Source organism: Xiphophorus hellerii, chromosome 1, assembly GCF_003331165.1.
Source record: "Xiphophorus hellerii strain 12219 chromosome 1, Xiphophorus_hellerii-4.1, whole genome shotgun sequence".
In the NCBI taxonomy this organism is placed as follows: domain Eukaryota; kingdom Metazoa; phylum Chordata; class Actinopteri; order Cyprinodontiformes; family Poeciliidae; genus Xiphophorus; species Xiphophorus hellerii.
This window is the reverse complement of record NC_045672.1, coordinates 18056286-18070388: the sequence shown is the minus strand read 5'-3', so window position 1 is coordinate 18070388 and position 14103 is coordinate 18056286. Positions and strand designations below refer to the sequence as shown.

Here is a 14103-nt window from a genome sequence, read left to right as displayed (position 1 = left end):
TTCACTCACAAGATGAATCAATATCTTACTTCGACTCTGATGCATCAGGTGATTGAAAGTGAGGGAAGTAGTAATGAGGCACCCGTTTTCTGGAAACCAGCTTTTCAACCACAGATTTATAATTTAGATTTCCGCAGGTCTTGTTAAATAATTATAATTGTCAACAGAAACACTTTAACGCATGTGATTAATCTGAAAACTTTAGTGATTTAATATTACATATGGCAGATTAATCAAGCTATGTATTTTCACTTAAAAGCATCTCGCGCATAGAGGTTTACCTCAGAGCAGCCTGTTATGGGCTCGACACACGGGGGAGTGACAAACGACAGCGTTGGGTTCATCCACTGGGTTAACTCATTTCTATTAGTATTTATTTTTCGTATCCACTTGAGGGGTAACCAAGGTGTGTATTGTGTGTAAACAATTTGACTGACAGCAGACAGCATCCGTTGATTTGCCCATGATTTGTGTCGTCACTGCAAACTCCAAAGATGAAAATATCTGGGTTAATTGAGTCCATCAAAACCACAACCTAAACATTGCTTAGGTTCACTGCAAACATCGTTGGAGAGTTGACCACAGTTCCTGCATACTCATGGCTCGCCCACGTTCCTACTAATATTCCACAATAGTGAGGGACAGACGTATTGGAGATGCTGTGAACTGGGGTAGAACCAGACCAGACATTAACCGGTCAGAGTGAGACCTGACAATGGAGAAGCAGCTTTAGTCTCTTGCAGTCTGGGGGCTTCGTTTGTGGTTCGGAACGATCTTCAGGCTCTTCCAAACCCCACTCTTGTTGCTGTGCTGCAGCTGATTCTCCTTCTTCTTTTTATAGATGATTTTTCCATACCTATTTTTCTTTTTCTCTCTTCTTCATTCTGAACACCCAGAGTACATGAAAGCTGCCCATGTTTATCTGTGAGTCTGGAAATTGTGTGATTAGCCACATCTCAGTCAACCAGATGAGGCTAGGTTTCCAGTAGCTCCTTTGATGGCATGTAGAGCCGCCAGCTTACCCACTCTGTTGGAAAGAGACCTCATGGTTCTCATGATGATGGACGGATTGATGAATCTGTACAATCTACTCCAGTTGCTACTGTTCATTCCTGCCCTCTTCCTTTCCAGCTCGCATTGGACATCAGGTTATTTTGCCAGCGGCTCCACAGTGATCAGAAGCGTGATCACTCATACTGTCTCCGGATAGAATATTCACAAAAACATTTTAAAAAGTTGTTCACACAAAAGTTTGCCCCATTGCATGTATAAAAAAGTAGGAGGATATAGAAACACACAACACATCCAAAATAAACTATAAAAACAAGAAGACTCAGAATTAGTGTAGATCTGCTAAAACAGACTGCCTGCTCTAGTGGCACCAGAGAATGTCGATGAGGGTATGTTTCTGTTTACCAAGCTTGTCAAAGCTATTAACTTCATGTCGGCATTTAGTTTCTAGCATGTTGCACTGCAAAGCCAATGTTACAACTGTAGCTTAGCTTCATTGTAGCCCATTAAGTTTACTGAGCTTGTCAGAACCATTCAGTTCAGTGAATACCACCATATATACTGCAGCCAATGCTCGGCTTGTTTTTAGCTCCAGTGTCATATTAGCAGATACTTTGCTTTATATAGACCTACTTTAGCTTTTTGCATGTAAGGACTTGACTGTGGAGAGCTTCCAGTTCATGCTAATCATTATAATGTTACTGTCTAAGTGAATTTGCCTTCTTGTTAGCAGAGCTCTTGTCTGGACAGTTCCAGCACAAGGAAACCTCCAACATATCACTGGTTTTTCACAACTGCGCCGAGAAAAAAATGTTGTGATATCATAACATCTTTGAAAGAGAGCATGACCATTATTATTATGATTAAAGATCACATGAGCTCAAGAGAACTGAAATATAAAATAAGTTTCAGCTTGTGAATACACAACCACCAAGTCTAACTTCTATTATAAACAGAAAACAGGTGTGTTGACACTAAAGATTATTAAGGATTATAAAGGATTATAGCCACATGTAAGAGCAATTACATGGCATAATTTATACATCACAAATTGTGTTTTCTGTGTTTTCTCACAGGATGACGAAGAGGGTATTTGGGCTTGATGAATACTATCCATAGGAACCTGCATCTCTTTGGTGTCTGTAAGTTTTTGATAGATCTTCTATCGATTGTAAATGTAGCTTTTATTTCTGGATATTAAAGCTGAAGTATGTAACTTCATAAAAAAAAAAAAAAAAATTACATATTTGTTGAAACTGTCACTATGTGGTGACAGTTTGGTATGCGACATATAATCTGTGAAAAAACTGAGCTCCTCCTCTGTCTTCTCCCACCTAGAAACAACCAATCAGCCAGGAGGTGGGTTTTAATGCTGTCAATCACAATCTTGTGTGACGCTGCTTTTCCTTTGGTCTGGAAATGTAGCTCAGGGAGGAGGAGGAGATCAAACCTTTGACAAATTATCTGTCTCATAGCAAACTGTCACAACATGGTGACCATTATAACAAATGTGTAAAAAACATATTCCTTATAAAAGTTGCATACTCTAGATTTAAGATACATGTTTTAAGCTTGATATCCTGCACCTTATTGTGTTTGAGAATCTTATTTTATTTTGAAGTGAGAAAAAAGGTAGCTTTGAATTGTCCTGATATGTTGACAAAGTGGACTAAAGTAAAAAAGATTGGCTATAAAACTGGCCGACGACGCACAGTATGATAAGATCTGTAGCATATGGATTGGTCAAAGGTGGATTAAAATAATTTTACAGTGTTTACTGATTATTTAAAATAGAATTTATGAAAACTTTACACTATTTCAGAAAAAAAGGGGAACTCCATTTTCCCTAACATAATGCTGTCTTGTGCTATTTTGTTCTTATGAACCCAAAAATATTATTTCATCTCCTACTGGCTGCTGAATGTACTGTTAGACCCTTAATGCTCTGCACAACATTTTCAAGGGGCTTGAGTTACCATTAGCAGGAAACACTGATGGAACCACCCTATCCGCTGCATTACCCTAGACGGACAGAGGAAAGTGTAACAGAACCCAACTCAGTTTCCACTGCTTGTGAATTTTGGTTGACTTAAAAGAATTGGTTTATTTTGAGGTTTATGGGTCCTTTTTGTAAAGTACTCAAATGCTGGTTGTGCAGCCATGTGGTACATGCACTTTGTGGCCATATAGGTAACTGCGTGGTTAGACCTATATGCACCCCTGCCGCCTAAAGCGAACACACCAAAGCCCATAGGTGATAAAAATGACACAATGAGAAAAACCAGAGATGGTCCAGTCTGTCTTTTTGCACTCAGCTTTTTCAGTCATAATAAAATTTTACCGCACTACCCCACCTCTTTGTGTGCCAGTGTGTGGGGTAGTTAATTGCAGTACAACACAGAAAAGTTCTGAGGATTTTTTTCTTTTTAAGACTGCAAGCTAAAAATGCATAAAATCAAGAATGCTGAGTCATAAATTATAATTCCGGTTTTGGGGGTTTATATCGAAGCCCCCCATTGGCTCAGGATGCCTTTAAATGAGGGCATGCAAAAAATGAGCATGGGGCACAGGGCTTCTTTTGAGCTAATGTATATATGTTTAAGTTAATAAGACATGAAGAAACTACTTAAAGACATTCAAACATGGCTATATACGTAAATGTATATGTGTGGGCAAGAGCAAGGGAAGATTGAAAGGGTCTGAAAATTGGAAGGGTTCTTGTTGGAACCTGAACGAAAATCAAGCATCATGGTACACTCATAGTTTCCAGTTCATCTTTTTCTACTCCCCCAGTAATCCACAGGTGGACCATCACAAGCCGAGCGTGTCTCTAACCTCATTGTTGCACTTCTCCCGAACATTTTACTTTTAGGATTAAGTTTTATAATGTGTGCAAGCAAATAGTTCATCTTCCTCTATTACAGTTTTGTACTTATCTGTGATGTTTGTCCATATATTTGTAAGGCAGCCTGTGTTTAAGAAAGTGTTGGTGAGCTATCCTGGGTTGGAGCAGTCTACATAATCCAGTCCATGTGTGTTGAGAATGCAGCAGTGTCAAGATTCACTGTAATGAAACAGACCACACTGCCCCCTCTCTCCCTCAGTTTCCATCTCTTCACATTTTTCCATCACTCCTCTCCTTTCCACCTTTCTTAGACTTTCTCAGCGCTAACTCATATCCCATAAGGTAAGCCTGGACCTCTGGTCAGCCTACTGGTTCAGTAACCTTGATCAGATATCAACTGGGGATATGCATTCAGTCAGTTGTGTATGTGTGTTTATATTAGAACTTTTTATCCCTTTCTAATAGAATAAGCCTGGCACATTAGCCCTTTAGTGGAGAGTGGTATTGTGGCTAGCAATATCAGTGCTGCTCATCTATCCGATTCTGTTATTCTGGCAGCACGCAGCACGAGTGCTGCTAGAGTGTAGAGCTATCCTTTATAGCAGAACAGATGGGAGCCATTCAGAGGTATGTAGCTACAGCACATAAGGCTGTACCTAATCCCCATATCCTGTCCCTGAGTGAGCCCTCCCTAATATGAGCAAACAGAGATGACAGCACAGATAGACAAGTAGCTAAGAATCAATGTGCCTGGTAGATTCGACTTCTATTTCTTAATTGCAACATTGAGTTCCACTTCAACAATGTGATTTCCTTATTAACTTTTAAAGTGTGAGTTACAGATTGTGTATTCATGCCTCTCTTTTTATAGAACCTCAACTCTTATTGGCTCATTTAGGTTTTGTATGTTCTGTTTTTGATTACAGAGGTTTTGTTTACCTTCTAGCCTACTGGACTCCCTCACTAATGAAATAAGAATGTCCTTTTAGAGACGCAGCACAGAAGAAGGGGGGATGGAGGTAAATATGAATGAGAGCATGCGGCAAAAGGAGTAAAGTCGGCTGAATAGCATTTGTGGAAACATTGCGCTTTTAGTCCACCATAAATGAATTTATACTTTGTAAGGCTAAAAGAATCTGGGACAGAAATATTTTAAAGAAAACGAGTGTGCAGATGGGCAGGCATTCCACAGGAGAGTGTTAAATGTTACTCAGATTAAAACAAGCCTAAATTTTTTTTTTTTTTAAATCTTAGTTTGGCTACACAATGTTTTCCAAAAAAATGTTTTAGGGCTGTCTTTTGGATTTGAACAAGTAACATGGTCTTGTTGAAAACAGTTTGCCATGAAATGCCAATAGAAGTTCTATCTCATTCATTATTTTAGAAATAGTTTTTCAACTACTAAATACCAATAGTTCAACATGTTGAGGTCAGCATCCCTCTTGGGGTCGTCACACATCAACAAGTGTGGGATCTTGAGTTCCTCCTCAGACATTTAGCTAAATTTAAAACTGTAAAAGTAATAGCCGGGCCATGTATTCAAATTTCAGTTCAGTTTATTTATATAGCAGCAGTTCACAACATAAGTCACCTAAATGCACTTCACAAGGCAACAATTTAGCTTGTTCAGTCCACTACCTCTGTCGAACCACAAAATATGTGCAGTTTCTTTGTAATTTTCTATTGTACGTCTGGTCTTGCATAAAGCTGCCCCGTGCCATGTGTCTTTGGTAATCGGTGAACCGTGACTTCAAGGTCAGAAGAGGCGTCTGATCCGGGCTGTTCTTCAGCCGGCTGTCAGCGTCATCAGTCCATGAAGTCAAAGGTTGTTCCACCAGTTGAACATGAGTGGAGAAAAGTCATTAACTCCGCAACACCTGAGTAGTGACCCTTGAGCGTACGGTGTGTCAGATCTATCTCAGTGCATACTGACAAATGTCTTTATCAGTTTTATAAACTGACAGCCAAAATAAATCATCAATGGTAAAATGCTGAGGACACCAGAGGCAACACAAAGTGAAGTGTGCTCTGGTGCAGGGAATTTGGTGCTCCGCATAGCAAAAATTGTTAAAAAGTCATGGCCTCTGTTGCTAACTATAGTGTCATCTTGATTAAGTTGGCAAGAACATATTGATTTCAAAAGAGAATTCACAATGTTTTTTTAAGAGGTATTCACATTGTCATTGTGAGCATGGAAAGCTGTAGTCACAGGATCCAGAGATGCATCAAGGCAGAAAAGCATAGAAGTCGACAAGATTATGAGAAATGCAAGATTCAACTGACACCTTTTACGAGCCATTCATGTTTACTCACGTTTCCTCTTTTTGGTGGTTTTCTTGAAGTTGTGACAGGGAAAGCAAAGTGCAACACCTCAAGTGTGGACCAGAAGGCATTTTGTCTGCGTAAGCATCATTTTCCCCTCCCACAACACTCTCATTACACACGCAACAATGTGGCCACACATGCTGGGCAAACATACAAAGATGTAGCAGAACTTTATTGAGTTTTATGTTCCTGTGATGGCAAGTGAATCCGTGCTCATCAGTTCCCTATCCATGCATTGAGAATTTGCATGTGCGTGCTGCTTAACTAATCAAAAGGAATCCTCAAATTCCTGTGTGGGCGACCCAAGTATCACAACTCAAATAAGGGGAGATCAGAAGAGCTTAGCAGCATATTGTGTGTGTCCACCTTTTTCGTCGGCAAGATCCCAGTATATTTCACTGCTTAACTGATGCGTTACATAGGTAGACATTGAGAGGAAATTGGAAGTGTGCCCAAATAGTTTATTTTACTGTAAAATATTGTTTATTAATCAAATATCAATAAAAAAATTTGGTTTACCCATTCAACTAATCACTCCTTCCAGTATATATGCTCTTTCTCTCATTTACATCTAATACTCTAAAAATCAAGTACGAAAAATCTTGATTTTATTTACATGCGTCAGAAAACCTAAAATACACTCAGAAAAATGTTTGTGTCTGTTCTGTTATTTCAGCACTACCTACATATGCAGAGAAAAACAGTTAAAAGTGTCAGAGAAGACAAGAATACACAGAAGCATGTAACAACTGGACTGTGCACATACAGTTATGTTGAATACATTTTATTGTAACTGAAAAGCTTAATTATTTCAATACCTCAGTTCTCTGTTTGACACTGATATATGGAAATCACCATAATTCTTTTGTCTGTTAATTATGTTAATATTTTTCTCTTACAGCTGAGAAAAACACAAATTAAAAAAGCAATTTTAGTACAAAAATATGGTATTAATAAAAAGTATTAATACCTGCTTAAACTTTATTTTCAAAAGGTTATTTTAATATTACAAGTTTCACTGAAATGGCCTTTCTAATTCATTAAATAAGGCCTTACGCATAAGATAGTTGTTCTGAAGTAATTTTTGTCCAACTCAAAAGGTTTTCCCAAAAGTCTTCTAGTTTACAGCAGACACTTATTTCTCAGTGAAGCGTTTTATGTCACTGCAATAACTTTGTCATTTTACATTTCACTAGGGCTGGACAATAAATCAACAACAATACATATGATGGTAGACACGTGATCACTATCAATAGTTAATATTCCAGTCTAGAACTGCACAGCATTTTGGGAGATGTAGGCAGTGGAAAGGGTTAAGCTGCTCAACCTCTCACTGGAAGATAAGTATGACAGCCACGTTGAAGACTTCAGGCCTCCATAGGTTGTGTGCTCAGCATTAGATTGCAAAAATAGATATGAAAATCTAATTGGATCCATTTCAGTTCGAAGAAATTTGATTTCAGCCTTTCATATTAAAAATACATACATCAAACATTCAGTATTTGCTGTCTGTATAAACGTTACAAATAAAACACTTTCCTTTTGACTTTATTATATATTAGTTATCAGCCATGACTTAATTGTAGTTTACATTTTATTAACTATCACTGTGTAAGCTATCTGCATAAAAATGGTATTAGAAGATTAAGTACTCTAAACATTAAAAGATTGTAAATTATGCATCAGCTAAATAGTATATGGATGTACTATCATGTTTTACAAGGTGGTGAAAACCTTTTACAAAATTTTGTCATTTTTGCATTTTTACCAGATTGATATCAAGAATAATTCCAGAATTATTCTCTTAGCTTTATGTTGTTTATTATAAAAAATATGTACAATGATTGAATTGGCAAAATAATTCATAATGTGTTTTTACAATATTATTAAACTCTCAAAGGTTGTGGCATGCCTTTGAGTTAGAATCCTTTTACTGAACGGTCTTATCGTTTTCTTTCTGTCTGAACATGCCAGGTGCAATTCAGTCTGTGTGTGTAAACTTCTCTTTCCTAGTGTTCTCAGTGTAAGCCAGACCACAGTCATAAATCAGTTCACTTCAGACTGTTATTTTTCCCCTCTTCTTTTCTCCTTTGCTTTATGTTATGTCACGTTTCTTTATAATTTCTTCAATTCTGATTGCTAAAGGATATGTTGTAATGCTTAAGACAAATTGAGAAACAAATGTATCAATAAATGCCTCAAGATAACTCTGCGTGCAGCTTGATGTGTGGGTGAATGTTCTATGTGTGGGTAATTGAAAGATCAAGAAAGAGAGAAAGGGATAGATAGATTCTGGCAGGATTAAAAGGGTGTTTTCTGTGCTTATGTGGATGGCAGCACACAAAAGCCTTTCCCTCAGGAGAAACCTGCACCTGGGGAGGCATTTTAAGTGTCTCCGTGCATTTCTGCATGTGTGTGCCTGTGTATGAAATGGAGAGCAAAATAATTGCTCTTTGGGAACTCTCAGTGGGACAATCTGGAGGTCAGATTCCTTGTTCAAGCTGGATTACCTTCTAAAGGAAAAGTCTGAACCTCCACAAAGCCATGCTGATAGAGTGAGGTATTAGGATTTGGAGACAGAGAAAAGTGAATCACAGTCTTTTCATTTTAAAGCTGTAATTTTCTTCAGACTTCCTGTGCGCTCCTTGCCCTTCTTCTGCTTCACAGACACCAAGTGCAAAATTCTGAAGTCTCAGTTAAGGCCTTTCGTGCTCCCTAACCTGTGCTTTTCACATACAGACCCACCCCTAGGCTGCCAATCCGAGACAGGCCTGCTGCTTTGAGGTAGATATTCAAAAGTAGAAAAAAAAGAGGTTGGAATGTGAGTGATGGGTTTCCTTTTGACTAGAGAACTCAAGTTTTACAATGTGACCACTCACAAAAAATTATGTTATCCTACAATATGCTGCACTGCCCATTTGATACCTAACTTCAAGCACTGCTGCACAGGTACCCACACATGTTCTTCGACCGGCTAATATAAAACAAACATGTATGATCAAGATTGACATCTTGGGAAACACTGTGGTGGTGAACTAACACCAAATATATTTTAATAGGTAATAGCAGAAGGAATCTCACAATTTTCCTTCCCTATTATAGAAAAGCCAGAACTGCTATCAGAAACCCTTGTAGAACTGAAAAGGAAAACTAACAGGAATTGTATTTGTTTCCTCTTACTGAAAGGCATCCCAGTGTTGAATCACTAGAGAGGTGCCTCATCCTACTAAATTAATAATATTAGCAGGCATTGGACTGCATTTGACATTATGTCTGAGATCTTTTAGGCCTCACATAACAGTGGACTGTAGTTCTTTTTTTTTTTTGTAAGACTGTCCAAAAAAGCCTCCAAAGGTGGTTTGGACGCTTACAAAAAGGAAGGTTTAGTGTTGACATATAAAGAAATAACGAAAATAATTCCATATTGATAAATTAGTTTTTCTGCACACGTATCCCGAATAAATAAGAAATGCATGAAAAAGTGAAATTATCTTCAATTGTATTCTATTCAGAGAAGAAACTCGTATAGAATTTAATACACAAACCGATATTTTCAAGTGTGTTGATGATTAGGTCTTATAGTTAATAAAAACCCCAAAAGTTCAATTTCTTGGACAATTTTTAATATTACATTAAAGCAACAGATATATATATTTCTCTGATTCCACCTTTTAGATTTAGACCTTAGAGGTTTTGAGCATACAGTCTCATTCAGAGGATGATAACATGCCAAAATTTCTACAATCCTGGGCATGGTGCTGTAGAGTGCCCATATCACATGCGTAGTAAAAAGGATCTCGGTCTAAAGGTTATAGAATAAACTTCTCCTTTAAGCGCCCAAAAATGTATAACCTCTAAAGTCCCGAGTGAAACTTAGTCCAGCTAATCTTAGCTTGTTTGGGTAAGTAGGGAGTTTTGAGTCAGGTTTTGTTTTCCAGTGAAACCTTAGAATTGGATGCCAGAGTGGCCATGCTGTCTGTCACCAGATCGGCTCAGACAAGCAGATTAGCGCTGTTGTTTGTTGGTTTGTCCATCACATCAAACTGTAAATGACTTGAGTGTAAACTGGCAGGTTGGGATGCTTTAAATATGTGGCTTTTTGTCCAGAAAAGCCACATATTTAACTATATTAACAATGCAAAGGAGCAGAGTGACAAAGGGGTGCAACAGTAATCTTTTTTTTTTTTTCCCTTGATTTCTCTTATCTGGGCCTGTGGAAAAGCCATGCTTGTAAGATGACATTCAGAACAGGATTAAAGCTGGTGTAAGCCCCTCCTCAGCTTACACCACTCCTGCCAAAAGGGAATCTATGCAACCACACTCTCTCAGGCAATCTTGTCTCCCTCATACTAGCACAAATGTTGGAAAGTATTATTGTTTTTCGGACACTTCTACACACACAAAAACCCTTCACACCTCTTGTTTAATGTGTTACCATCCTATCTTTCACTCTCATGACCAGGTACTGCATCTCCTCACCAAACACAATCATGCATTCAATCAAACTGGCATACATGTCTGCATCAGTTCAACTTATATTTACTCCCCCATTTTAAACAGAGACATTCTTACCACAAATGAGACCAGTCACAAAACTGATGTCAGCATCATTCATGACATTTTTCCGACCTTCCCACTAACTCACCTGCTTTAGTGCTGAGGCTAGATGACCACTATAGGTTTTAGTGGTGCCAAAGAAAGACGAACTCCAAACATCAGTAAAGATTATGATGTTCACCTGGATCATTGTGTGCATGTATGTATGTTTACATACATACACACATACATATTGTACAAATACAATATGTAAGTTTATGCAAACCTCCAAAAATGTAACTGTAGGTTTTATAGAAGATTCTGACTGGAAAGTTTTTTGATTGGCATTGATTGGCCTTTTACTTTAATTCACTTTAATTTACTTTAATTGTCATTGCTTTCCAGTTTACTCTCACCTTTTCTTCTCTTGCTTCTTCACTAAATCTCCAAGAGTGCCTCTGGCAGTGTGTGTTTGGTGTGAGTGTGGTTGACTGACTAAAACAGAACCAGCAGTGCATTGCTCTGTGTTTCTGCCAAATGAGCCATACTCATTGCAGACACAGATGCCCATAGTGTTCTTGGGAAATTTTAAATACGTTAACTGTTAAAAAGTGTAGCATGAATTTGTTTTCAGCACCCTTTACTCTGAAAACCAAAAATAAAATCCAGTGCAACCAACTGCCTGTAGAGGTTACTTTATTACTATGTTATGTGCAATTTAATCACAACCTTTCTGTGAAGGTTTTAGAGGTTGTTTGGAGAAAATCAGCTAACAAACCACATCATTAAAACCCAGCAAGACAGGTTCAAGGCCAAAGTAGTTAAGTAGAGTTAAGTTATAAAACATTTGTTCAACTTGTGCATCTCAGTCTTAAATCCTTCTTCAAAAGGCCACAAGGCAAGATTTGTGAAGCTACACACACATGGTCATCCACCTAAACTTGCAGGATGAGCAAGAAGAGCTTTAATCAGAGAAGCAACCAAAAGACACATGGTATCTCTGGAGCAGCTGCAGAAAACCGGAATGCAAAAGTGCTAAATGCAACACTATATACAATGTTTAAAACTATGAGAAAATGTGCATAGTTACCATTTGTATTTATTTATCAAAATGCTCTACTTTTAGCCTTGCTGTGATGTTTTTCCATGTTTCAGGGTTTCATTCTATTTAGTTGAAGACAGACCTCTCTTTCTGAAAGACTACAGTTTGTTTAATTTTAGAGATAACATTACTACATATGATTTGAATGCCACTTTCTATTATCAAAATGAAACGACATAAAATATCTGCGGTTTTCAAACCTGTCCTGTAACATGAGCCAAGTTATACTTGAAGCATACACCGGCTGGCTGACAAAACAAAAAAAGAGCTAACTGAACGAGGGAGACTTTCATGATCATTCTTAACAGCAGAGTGGAGCTGGATAAAATATAACACTAGTTATCAATAGGTGCCATTGTGCCATTGCTCTACTCTAATATCCTATCCAAGAGTAAACTAGGCTGTCACAGTTTATGTGCAGCAAGTCTTTAACCCTACAGCTATAGGATAAGCTCTGCTACTGGGTGGTCTTCCTAAAGCTGATCTCAGAAAATCATCACAGGTTGCTGCACCGTCATTTTAGGTGTCAGGGTTAGAAATCCACTTTGGTCACTCAGGTGTATGTTTGACAACAACTTTCAAATGACGTTTGTTATGATTTCAGTATATCATCTTTTTCTGCAAAGGTGGTGCTTGCTATTTGTAGATTGAGAAATTATGACTATTCAACAGAAAGTCAAATCTATTTACATAGCAAATCAACAGAGAACTAATGTTGACCAAATGTTTTATCTATGTAGCTGGGCTTAAAATGACATTGGCAGAGGTTTGAGCAGTAGCTCAGCAGCTAGCATTGCACAAACTCGCACTGACATTTTATTTGCTCTTTACTTTTGCTCACTGCCAGACAGCCAAATGTTTGTTTTGCACACATGACACATACTGGAAACACACAAAGGCACAAACAGGCTCTCTTTACATGAGAGGTCAATCACAGTTCTTTGTATAGCTGCTCAATCAGCTGCAAGAGGAAACAACTCAAATGTTTTGTGACCATGTTTCATCTAAGGTTTGCTTTAGTTTGCTGTCGATCTGTGCCCCAAAATATTTGTTGTAAGACTCAGATGCAATCATTTAGCAAAAATACATATTCTTTCTGAGTTTTGTGATTCAGAATAAAGAACTATGGGCATTAGAGCAAAACTAAGATACATTTCTTGCCTACTTTCTCTCACTTATTTGGATTACTCTTTGCTTCTAATCTTGACCTCATCCTGCTTATACATTGAAGCTGCTTGAAGGAAGGATATGAACTTAGTAAAAGAATCAGCCTCCTGGTTCTATAGACCAGATAATGTGACAATCTTCAGACTTGAGTAGAATTTGTATTTAAAGCTTCAGGATGTAACTTTTATAAGCAATATGTTTTTTTACTTATTGTCAAAACTAAGTTACAACATGAAACATCGGCAGAAATACACCATTGTCACAAATGAGCAATCAGAGACAGGAGGAGGGTCTTACGACTGTCAATCATCTGTGTGTACGTGCTACTGGGCTGCAGCTTTTTACCTACAACAGAGCCTGTCATAAATGTGCAGGCTAGTAAGCATGGTCAGCAATGTTGGGGATAAACACTTTTTTTCTGTAATGGTAAGATGTTTCTCCACCATTAGCAGATTGAGCAGTGCGTAAGCAAGGTCGTGAGACCCTTCTCCCGACTCTGATTGGTTGTTTGCTCTAGGACCTCCTTCCACTTGTATACTCGCCACTTTTTGATGTTAGAACATACTGGTAAAATCAGATTACTGGCAAAAAAATGCAAGTGTAATTTTCACAGTTGGATAGAGCTGAAAACACATACACTCTTTTTTCCCCCTTGATTAAAATGTACCAAACTGAGACTTTTAAGCACAGTTACATCCTTATGCAGTAATATATTGAAGACGACAATATTAAGGATTAAAGATATCAATAAAAGACAAAAATAAAATGTATGTTGTTTGATTAATTTGTACATTTGATATTAGCAAGTGTTAATATCTATTTTTTTCATCATGCATGCATGTATTTTTTTAAATTGGAAAATAGTAGACCACAAGAACAGGCAGCATGGCACAGGTGAGCGTTCTGCAGTCTGCTGTTGTTCCCACATGAAGGCTTGGGAACTTAGAAAATATAAACTTTATGACACACATAAACAAGATCTCACTCACTACAAAGTTACAGAAAGCTCACTCCACAGGTGGTTGTGTGAAAGTATTTGTGTAATTTGTTTATGTGAAATCCTTTAGGTCTAATGGGGACACAGGCTCTTTTGGCATCACAACGCACCTGATTTCAA

At 37.9% G+C, this 14103-nt stretch overlaps 1 protein-coding gene across 1 annotated transcript in view; it reads left to right on the top strand.

Annotated features, from left to right (window-relative positions):
* LOC116727858 (ELKS/Rab6-interacting/CAST family member 1-like) overlaps window positions 1-14103 on the top strand; it is a 163397-nt gene that overhangs the window by 125485 nt on the left and 23809 nt on the right. Inside the window, exon 19 of the mRNA XM_032575516.1 lies at window positions 2088-2153. Within this exon, the coding sequence (XP_032431407.1) occupies window positions 2088-2114 (27 nt within the window). The 3' untranslated portion in view covers window positions 2115-2153. The remainder of the gene's footprint in view (window positions 1-2087; window positions 2154-14103) is intronic.